Source organism: Mus caroli, chromosome 1 (assembly GCF_900094665.2).
Source record: "Mus caroli chromosome 1, CAROLI_EIJ_v1.1, whole genome shotgun sequence".
Lineage (NCBI taxonomy): Eukaryota > Metazoa > Chordata > Mammalia > Rodentia > Muridae > Mus > Mus caroli.
In genome coordinates, this window is record NC_034570.1 from 113,503,453 (window position 1) to 113,514,696 (window position 11,244).

General features: G+C 43.8%; 1 protein-coding gene and 1 pseudogene across 1 annotated transcript in view; one reads left to right on the forward strand and one right to left on the reverse strand.

Annotated features, from left to right (window-relative positions):
- Positions 1-1,145: 1,145 nt before the first annotated feature.
- The window catches only part of LOC110301108 (5-hydroxytryptamine receptor 5B), a 16,644-nt gene continuing 6,545 nt past the window's right edge, over positions 1,146-11,244 (reverse strand). Inside the window, exon 2 of the mRNA XM_021171355.2 lies at positions 1,146-2,155. Within this exon, the coding sequence (XP_021027014.1) occupies positions 1,820-2,155 (336 nt within the window). The 3' untranslated portion in view covers positions 1,146-1,819. The remainder of the gene's footprint in view (positions 2,156-11,244) is intronic.
- On the forward strand, positions 10,587-11,048 carry LOC110301113 (annotated as a pseudogene).

Sequence of the window (11,244 nt, forward strand, 5' to 3'; positions counted from 1 at the left end):
GGTTGTCTGTACCTCATGAGAATCACATTATAGCCTCCCTGCTACAGAAGATAGGAATAGTACCTCTAAGCAATGAGCATCCTCTAGCAGCTGTGCCTATTTCACCTGGAACTTTCTGTGTGTTGTCTCTCCCAACCCTCTTCCTTGCCTGCTCCTCTTGTTAGATTTTATTGTCCAACTTGACACAAACATAGAGTCACCTGGAAAGAGGAAGCTTCAGATAGAGAATTGTCTCAGATTGGCCTGAGGCTATTGACCTGGGAGGGCCTGGCCAACTATGGGTAGCACCATCCCTAGGCCAGTGTCTCTGATCTGTATATAAAGCTAGCTGAACATAAGCCAAAGAGGAAGCAGTAAGCTATGTTCCTCTGTGGTTTCTGCCCTGACTTCCCTCAGAAAAGCACGCTACCAAGTATAAGCTGAATTACCAAGTGGAAGCTGAACTCTGCTTCCTCCAACTGCAGTGCATTCATTGTTTTTCTTGAGGCTGTGATTAAACATCTGACAAAAGCAACTTTGGGAAGGAAGGGTTGATTTTGTCTCACAGCTCCAAGGATTTCAGTCTATTATGGTGAGCAGGAAGGCAGTAGGAACTTTAGAAGTGTCTGATCATACTGAACCCACTGCCAGGAAGCATAGAAAGAGGGGCCTTAGCCCATGAGATGATGCCATCCATACTCAGGATGGGTTTCCCCACCTCAGTTAAACTAATCTAGAAACACCCTCAGTTAAATTCCTCGAGGTGTGTTTCCATGGTGATTCTGAATCCTATCAAGCTGACAATCTACATTAACCCCAGGAGAGGAATTACAACTACTGCTAAACTATTATTTAAACCGGGCAGTGGTGTCGCGTGCCTTTAATCCCAGCACTGGGGAGGCAGAGGCAGATGAATCTGTTAGTTAGAGGCCAGCCTGGTCTACATGATAAGTCCCAGCCCAGCCAGGGCTACAGAGGAGACCCTATCTGCAAAAAATAACAACAAAAACAAAACAGAAAAAACATGAAGACATTTCAACACTAGACCACCAAACCTCTTTGAGAGTCTGATCCAGTCAATATGAATTACTGAACACTTTTTCTATTTTCAAATATGCCTTGTTTATTATTTTGTGTGCACATGGGGGTGAGGACTATTGGCAATATCTGGAGGTTAGAGACAACTTGCAACAGTTAGGTTTTTTTTTTTTTTCTTTCCTTCCATTACGTGTGTCTCCATCAAAAGCAGGCCACCAGGCTCAGGGGCAGGTGCCTTCACCTACTGAGTCATCTTGAAGACACCTGTGTGGAACACGTTTTATCAAGGCTTCGGGTGAGGCCCATCTGCTTCTAAGCTGAGAATCATTGTCCTGTGGAGGTTGTGTAGGAGGCTAAGAAAGGGAAACTCCTCTGATGGATAAGGGATAGAGGAGAGTCTGTGTCAGGGAGTCAGTCTCAGGAAACTCCTGAGAGACCCTCACTGAGGGACACGGTACTAAATAACGGAAAAACAAATCAACCTTGTCACATGTCAGGTCTGACAAATGCTCACCAATACCTAAAATCTATCCTGAAAGTGTTTGGCAGGGTTTCTGCCTAGTGCAGAAATGGAGCACAATTCACTAGTAATGTCTGTCACGTCCTTCTGTAGAAGGCATGGGCGTGTTTGCCAAACAGTTGCCAACCTCCATGAGAACTCTTCAACGTTCCAGGCCCAATGGTACGACTTTCGGAGTGTCATTATCGGGCTGTGGGTGGTGGGGAGAAGGTCTCGGGTGAAATGAGGATTACAGATCCCCTTTCTCTTCCCAGGTCTTCCCTTTTATCTCCCCAGCCCTTCTTATCTCTGCTTAGTAAAGAGGCTCTTGAAGGCATTGTTGTAATTCTTATTAAAGGCAGTGTAAATCAAGGGGTTGAAGAACGAATTGGAATATCCAAGCCACAGGAATATGCTTTTCCAGATGGGTGGCAGGCTGCAGGCACAGAGCGGGCTGATGAGCTCCGTCAGGAAGAAGGGGATCCAACAAAGCACAAACACGCCAATCAAGATCCCGACCATCATGGCTGCCCGCTTCTCCTTCTGCTCCCGCCACGAGTCTCCGCTTGTCTGGAAGGTCACTGTTGCTCTGCGACGGGCTGTGAACACCATCTCAGACTCCTGAGGTGCTTCCTTTGCCTTGAAACAAAGGAAATACAGAATTAAAGTCACAGAACAGGGGAATAAGCTGAACTAAAAAAAAAAAAAAAAAAAAAAAAAAAAAAAAAAAAAAAAAAAAAAAAAAAAAGCGATTCTCAGTTCTATCAGAGAATTGAGGCCACAAGTCTCAGGTGCTGTTTAAAATATAGAACACCGTGAATCCAGAGACTCACAGCTGAGGGGAACAGGCAGCCACAAGCAGGAACCAGTGCACCAGGGCAGAAAATTGTAAATATGACTGGCAAGGCGCCAGAAGCTCGGTGTGGCCATATCTAGATGCCAAATCTCCGGATGTGGTGATGAATTTAATAATGTGTTTGCTATGCAAGATGTGGACCAGAGTTGAATCCCCAGAACCCATCTGAAAATCTCAGGCATGGTGACATATGCTTGTAATGGGGAGTGCTGGGGAGGTGGAGACAAGAGGATCTCTGTGGATCATTATCCATCCAGTCTAGTCAAACTGGTGAGTTCCAGGGTCACTGAGAGACCCTGTTTATAAAAAACAAAAAACAAAACAAAACAAGGTGAAGAGGGCTTGGGAGGTGGCTTAGCAGTTCAGATGATGGCTCGGCAGTACAATCCTGAAGATTGTAGTTTAGATCCCAGCATCCTTCATGTGCTTGCAACATCAGATCTGAGGGGGTGGAGACAAAAGGATTGCTGAGCCTGCTGGCTTCCAGCCTAGCTGAGAAAATGAGGGCCAGGTTCAGAGAGAGGCCCTGCCTTAAAGGAACAGTTGTAATAGAGGATGCCTTCATCTACACACAGGTATGGGTACATATTCTCTCACACAGACATATACACATCTATTATTTTAAGAAACAAGGTGGAAAGGGACTATGGAAGATACCTAACCTCAACCTTTGGCCTCCATGTATACATGGGCGCACACACAAACCAGAACACCACAGGAGGAAGGAAGAGAAGGACGTGGGGAGTGGAATACACACTTCTATAAGTTTGCACCGTCAGGAGTTCTGCCCTGTGCTGGAAGCAACCAGCGTGATGGGGTCAGTTTGTGCTTCCTGCAGTGAACAGAAGATCTGTTTTGAAACACATCAGATCATTTTATTGTTCCGGACAAAGCTTAGCATCAGGAGAAATCTAATCTACCTTGGAGAAGATAAACATTAAACTCAAATACCTTTAAACCTCACAGTCCCACATGAGGAGAGGTGAGACCCATAGTGTGAGTGAAGTTCACAGTCCAAGACATTGACCCCAAATAAGTTTGATGTGGAATCTGGAGCTTGAACTCAGATGGTCAACCTTGCACGGTGTCCCAGTTTGCTTTTCTGTTGCTGTGATCAAACATCCTCAAAAAAAGCAACTTGAGGAGGAAAGGGTTTATTTAGCTTACACCTCCATGTTAACTGNCAATCCCTAAGTCAGGGCAGGAACAAAACAGGAGCTGAAGAGAACCCATGGAGGAAGGAGGCTTATCTAGAGAGGGTGTGGCCCACAATTGTCTGGACCTCCAACATCCATCACCAATCAAGACAGTTCCTCACAGGGATGACCACAGACCAGTGATACTGAGGCATTTCTTTATATGAGGTTCCCTCTTCCTAGGTGAATCTAGGTTTGCGTCTAGTTGACAAAGGGTATCCAGAATGTACCGCAAGCATTTTGCCCACTTAGCTGTCTCCCCAGGCTCTGTTTATCTTTAATGACCAAGGGATCTATAATGATGTCCTCCTTTTCATTTCTGAAATTACTGGCATTTCTCTTTCCTTAGCTTTTCTCAAGTTTTACTTTGTAATGGATCACTTTTTAAAAATAGCGTTAGGATTTATTGATTTTTCTCCATTGATTTCTAGCTTTTTAAATTTCTATTCTGACTCTTCCTTTAGAATTTCTTCTTTCCATCTTGCTTCCTAAGGTAGAAATCTACATAGGCAGTATTGAAAGAGAACCACAAACTTGGGGGATTATCATTATTACTCCACCTCAAAACATACTCATAAGGGGGCTGGATCTACGGCTCAGTGGTTAAGAGAGCATACTGCTCTCCCAGAGACCTGGGGTTCAGTTACCAGCACTGTGCCAAGCAGCTCATAATTACCAGTAGCTTCAGTTACAGGGGATGTGATGCCTTGTTCTGGTCTTTGTGCATACCTGCAGATACATACACATAGTTACACAGAGACATGTCACACATAAAAATAAAAATAAATCTTTTTAAAAAACATACTATAAAGCTTTAGTAACCAAGAGTATGTTATATTGGCAGAAGAACATAGAAATACAGTAGGTAAATAGAACATGGAGAGCCCAATAATATTAATATATATAAATTATATATATATATTCATCATGATGCAATCCACAATCACTTGACAAAGAATCTCAATGAGGGATCGTCTAGATGGCATTGCCCTTTAGGCATGTCCATGAGAGATTGTCCTTTTGACATTAAATGACATGGGAAGACCCATCACACTTCAGGCAGTATGTGGTTGAGTCCTAGACTGTGTGAGAGTAGAGAAAATGAGTGCACAGTGGTTAGCATGCACTCATTCACTTCTCTCTGCACTTGACTGAAGATGTGATGTACCCAATTGTTTTAAGTTCCTTTTGTCTTGATTTCTCCCACTATAATGTGCTGGAACCCAGAACTGGAAGCTAAAATAACCCATTTCTCTCCGTAGTTTTTTTTTAAGATGTATGTATTTATTTATTATGTAAACAGTGTTCTGCCCACATGTATGCATGCCTGCAGGTCAGAAGAGGACACCAGATCTCATTATACATGTGATTGCTGGGAATTGAACTCAGAACCACTGGAAGAGCAGCCAGTATTCTTAACCTCTAAGCCATCTCTCCATCCCTCCAAAGTTGTTTTTTTGTTGGGTATTTTCTGAAAGCAATAGAAATTAAGACATATAGTCAGCTGATCTGTGACACGGGAACAAAGGTAATACCATGGATAAAAGTGTTTTAAACAGTCAGGCGGTGGTGGTGCACGCCTTTAATCCCAGCACTCAGGAGGCAGAGGCAGGCAGATTTCTGAGTTCGAGGCCAGCCTGGTCTACAAATTGAGTTCCAGGACAGCCAAGGCTACACAGAGAAACCCTGTCTCGAAAAACAAACAAACAAACAAAAAAGTGTTTTAAACAAGTGCAGTTGCAACAACTAAAAATCCTCCCCACCTTCATAAAACAAACTACAAAATGGATCAGAGTAAACATAAATTTCTAGGAAATAGTTCTGGAGAAAATCTAGATAATTTTGGGTTTATGGGGATTTTTTGATTTCATTAAGGAAAGAATCAATGTGCTACACATCAATGCATTAAAATTCTCTGCTCTGACTACCCCACCCGGGGATCCATCCCATAATCAGCCACCAAACCCAGACACTATTGCATATGCCAGCAAGATTTTGCTGAAAGAACCCTGATATAGCTGTCTCTTGTGAGGCTATGCCAGTGCCTGGCAAATACAGAAGTGGATACTCATAGTCATCTATTGGATGGAACACAGGGCCCCTAATGAAAGGAGTTAGAGAAAGTACCCAAGGAGCTGAAGGGGGTGCAACCCTATAGGTGGAACAACAATATGAACTAACCAGTACCCCCGGAGCTCATGTCTCTAGCTGCATATGTAGCAGAAGATGGTCTAGTCGGCCATCATTGGGAAGAGAGGCCCCTTGGTCTTGCAAACTTTATATGTCCCAGTACAGGGAAACACCAGGGCCAAGAAGTGGGAGTGGGTGGGTAGGGGAGCAGGGTAGGGGGAGGGTATAGGGGACTTTTGGGATAGCATTTGAAATGTAAATGAAGAAAATATCTAATAAAAAATTGAAAAAAAAATTCTCTGCTCTGTGGAAAACATTGTCAAGAGGATGAAAAGGCAGTCTGGGGAGAAATAAGAAAACAAACAAGTCAGCAAATAAAAGGCCATTATCTAAAATATACAAAGACTTTTAAAACTCATGAATGTGAGCTGGGCTGAGAAGATGGTTCAATGGGTAAAGTCCTTGCCTGCATGTGTGGATGCAAGTACACATTCCCCAGAACCCACAGAAATGGCAGGTAGACATCAAGACTGGTCTGTAAATCCAGCCCAGGCAAAAATGGACCACATCACCTGGGCAAGCTGGATAGCAAGGCCAGCTGAATCCCTCAGCTGGATAGCAAGGCCAGCTGACAGATGGAGAAATGTCTCAGTGGTTAAGTGCACTCACTACTTCTGCAGAGGATCGGATTTGGTTTTCATTACCCATATCAGGTGGCTCATTCTAACTCCAGTTCCAGGAAATCCATCACCCTCTGCTAGCCTCCTTGGGCACTGTACACACATGTGTATACCTAACACATATGATTTAAAATAATAATAATAAAAGGATGAGCCAAAAGCTGAGATGAGTTCATTGGGAGACCCTATCTCAATACGCAAGGTCAACTTTATTTGCACCTACATAAACATTTGTGCCCCCACACGTGCAAACATACATATACACTCATGCAAATGTACATACACACATGCAGAAAGGAAATAAAACAACCTATTTTAAAATAGAAAAAGAAACCTTTAACAGATACATCACTAAAAAAAATTTAGCTCTACATATCTTTGGCTGGCAAAATGGCACAGTGGGTACTCGATGTGAAGCCGGAATGTGGTGATTTGAATTAAAATGGCTCCTGTAGGTCCATAGGGAGTGGCATTATTGGAGGAAGTGTGTCACTAGGAGTGGGCTTGAGGTTTCAGAAGCTCAAGCCAGGCCCAGTGGCTCTCTCTCTTTTCCTGCTGCCTACTGATCCAGATGTAGAACTCTCAGCTACCTCTCCAGCCCCATGTCTGCCTGAGCACCACCTTGCTTCATGTCATAACGATAATGGACTAATCTCTGAACCCGTAAGCCAGCCCCAAATTAAATGTTTTCCTTTATAAAAATTCCTGTGGTCTTTGTGTCTTTTCACGGCAATAGAAACCATAACTAAGACACCAAGGATCTAACTTTGATGTCCAAGGTCCACAAAGTCGTGAGAATGGACCACAGAGAGTTCTTCTCTAACCTACACAGATACACCTCATAAACAAACAAACAAACATAAATAATAAATAAATGTAGATGTACAAAATATACATGCAATAAAACCATGGGTCATCTGATAAGTGCAAATCAAAACATCAGATGCCATTAAACATCTATTAAAAGTGTGTAGCTAGCATGGTTCTGCTAGTAGAGTACCTTCCAAGCCTGCACTCAACCCTTTGGTTCTGTTCCAGCACCATACAATCCAGGTCTGCAGCACACACCTGTGATCCCAGAAGTCAGGAGATAGAGGTTGAAGGATCGGTTATCCTCAACTACATCATGAGTTTGAGGTCTCCTTGGACTAATGGAGACCCTGTCTCAAAGAGTGAGATAACAGAGCACAAAGGGTAGGGACCAGAGACGCGTGGACTTCATCTCTCATCAAAGAAGCTTCCTTTTACAGCAGAGGAGACCGTTATTGGAAGCTACAACTACTCAAAATGCAAATAGCAATTTGCATGACCATGTGATTCTCAGCCTCAATTGCTAGGTCTACAACACAGCTCCTGTACCTAAGGCTCAGGGAACATTGAAGAAAAGAAGGTGGAAAGATTGGAAGAGCCAGAGAACCAGGAAGTCTGCTGTCACTCTATGCCTTCTTGCTATGACAGGGAAGCTTTACCCACAGAATGTCAACAAGATAGCTGCCTGAACAAGAGGTGAACAATTCCAACAAGAGTTGGTATGCCAACATGGGCTGAGGAAGCCCATGGGTCCCATCCCTCGATGATGAGCCACAAGCAATTAACAATGCTGAGAGAGTAGGAAGCAGTCATACCCAGGAATGCGCCTCTGATTGGTTATCTAGTCGCAAGTGGTCAGCCCTAGAAATTTACACACAGTAAACAATGAATGAACTCAGCTGGATTTAAATATTTATTTGTTTATATGTAAATGTTAACAACAAGGGTTAAGAAAGAGGAGGCCCCCATAAATTTAGAACCTGTCATATTCCTTTTAAAAAATGGTGAAAAAATCTATTGAGAACATTGATTAAGGTAAAGTCTAAAGATTCTTTAGAAGAAAAAATAAAGGCTTGACGACAAGAACAAAAGCTTTTGTGGCAGACTGCCGTTGAGACTGGGCAAGCTCCTCTGTCTCTTCAAGCCTGGTAGCCCATCAGTGAAGCAGGCTGATGAAAGTCTTCAGCCTCACCAAGGCTTCAAGGAAGATGAGCATTGGATACATGTTCCATGTCCAGAGAAGCCCTCTGCCCCCACATTCATTCGCCCATCCCCTATTCATGGTGGAGACTGAGAGTGGAATTTCTGCCACCAATGGAGCAGACACAGTCCTGGCCCTTCCAAAGTCTGCTCTAAAGGGACAGACAGTCTGTCCACATTAACATTGCAATATATTGTATAATTGCTATGGTAAATGGAGTCCTTATAAATAATGTAATGATTCTGCTTTGCCTAGATTAAAAAACAAACTCTAAATGCCTTTGTATCATAAATTAGTTAATAGATGAGGGAGATGACTCAGTGGATAAAGCTCTTGCCACACAAGTTCAGATTCCTAGCACCCATGTAAACACTGCCCAGGCATGACAACCCAGCTGTAATCCTAGCAAGGGAGATGGAAAAGGCAGATCCCTTGAGCAAGCTGGCTAGCTAGACTGTCGAAATCAGCAAGCTCTAGGTTCAAATGAGAGACCCTGTCTCACTATATATGGTAGAGAGCAATCAACCAAGACACCCAGCATCAACTCCCGGCTTCCACATTCACAGGGACACACATGTACATACATCCACACTTGGAAACTAGCAAATACACACCCATGCACATTGGTGGCGCATGCCTTTTAATCCCAGCACTTGGGAGGCAGAGGCAGGTGGATTTCTGACTTTGAGGCCAGCCTGGTCTACAGAGTGAGTTCCAGAACAGCCAAGATCTACACAGAGAAACCCTGTCTCGGGAAAAAACAAAACAAAACAAAACACCAAAACCCCATGCACATCCATATATACAGGCAAAATAATAATTAGCTACCATTTCTGCATATTCTCTCTGTCTTTGTCTTTGTCTTTGTCTGTCTCTGTATCTCTCTCTCTCACATACATACACACACACACTTCTGTTTGCCTCTTAAGTTATTAGTCCTCAAAGAACTCTCCCATGATCCTCTGAACTCATCCATGACTCCCTGAATTAAGACCTTACTTTCTCCTTTTATAGCTAGCAATTTGGGTGGTTATGTGTGTGCTGTCTGAAACAGAGGAAGAAACTAGATCTTAATACAGGAGCTACCTAGTATCAGCACCTGTTCCCTGGCAGTACCCAGGAAATAGCTGCTTAACCAATAGCTTGGTGCCATAGCACAATGGCTTGCGTATGCCTCTCTCTTCCTTTTTGGAAGATGCAGAGGCAACAAGCTGTCAAGTAATAACTGTTTCCAGTTCTTCTCCCAGACCCAACTGGGTACAACTATCAGGACCATCACAGGACTGAGGGCACTGGACTCTGTTCTTAGCATGTCTACTTGTCCATCCTCTCTCACATGGAGCAGTGCCCCTAAAGACAAGCACTAAAGGTGGCCTGGCTTTGCAGTCAGAATTTTTCTAGGCCTACCTTCAGATGCTGCCTCCTGCTCCCTCTTCCCTACCTTAGTTTGTTTGGAACAATCCCTAAATCAGCCTAAACATAGATGTGTGAAAATCTGGCCAAAAGAAGAGGCTTTTCCTTTGGCAGTGGCACCCCAGCAGCACTCCACATGTCACCCGAATAGAGACTATAAATGGACAAATAATTTCAGCAGTAAAACAGGATGCTAGGGAGACAGTTCAGTTGGGAAAGTGCTTGCCTTGACAGTGAGAGGACCCGAGTCCAAGCCTCTAAATTCACCTCTTAAAAGAAAAAGAAAGAAAAGGAAGAAAGGAAAAGAGAGGGAGGGAGGAAAGGAGGGAGGGAGGGAGGGAGGGAGGGAGGGAGGAGCCCATAAGTACATAGCTTGTACTTATGATTCTAGGGATAGGGAGGAGGAGACAGGTGGATTCAAAAAGACCTTGTCTCAAAGAGTCTAAAAAAAATTCCTCCCACCCCAACCCCCACACGGGAGTCTCTTTCTTCTTGGATTATAAACACATATATTCTGAAGAGCCAGCTAAGAGCCACCCCATCTATAACGAGCTTTTAAAAGTGTTCCAACTTCTCCCAGTGTCCAGCAGTGGGATGCATGTCAGCCTTCTCTTTAGAAAAGATGTGTTAGATGTGATGGCACCTTCCTTACTCCCAGCACTTGAGAGGCAGTGGCAGGTGGATCTTTGTGAGTTTGAGGACAGCCTGGTCTACATAGAGTTCTAGGCCAGGCAGAGCTACGGTTGGGGGAGGAGAACTTGCCTAAGAAGCCCAAGGACCAAAGATGGCGCCGAAAGTGAAGAAGGAAGCTCCTGCCCCTCCCAAAGCCAAAGTGAAAGCCTTGAAAGCCAAGAAGGCAGTGCTGAAAGGCATCCACAGCCACAAAAAGAAGATCTGAATGTCACCCACCTTCTGGGAGCCTAAGACCCTGTAGCTCCAGAGGCAGCCAAAATATTCTTGAATGAGTGTGCCCAGGAGAAACAAGCTTGACCACTATGCTATCATCAAATTCCCACTGACCACCAAGACAGCCATGAAGAAAATAGAGGATAACAACACTCTTGTGTTCATTGTGGATGTCAAAGCCAACAAGCATCAGATGAAACAGACTGTCAAGAAACTCTATGACATTGATGTGGCCAAAGTCAATACCCTGATAAGGCCTGATGGAGAGAAGAAGGCCTGTGTTTGTTTGGCTCCTGATTATGATGCCCTAGATGTTGCCAACAAGATTTGGATCATCTAAACTGAGTCCACAAGGCTAATTATAAATATACACTTTTTTTCACGAAGAAGAAGAAGAAGAAGAAGAAGAAGAAGAAGAAGAAGAAGAAGGAGGAGGAGGAGGAGGAGGAGGAGGAGGAGGAGAGAAGAAGAAGGAGAAGAAGAAGAAGAAGAAGAAGAAGAAGAAGAAGAAGAAGAAGAAGAAGAAGAAGAAGAAG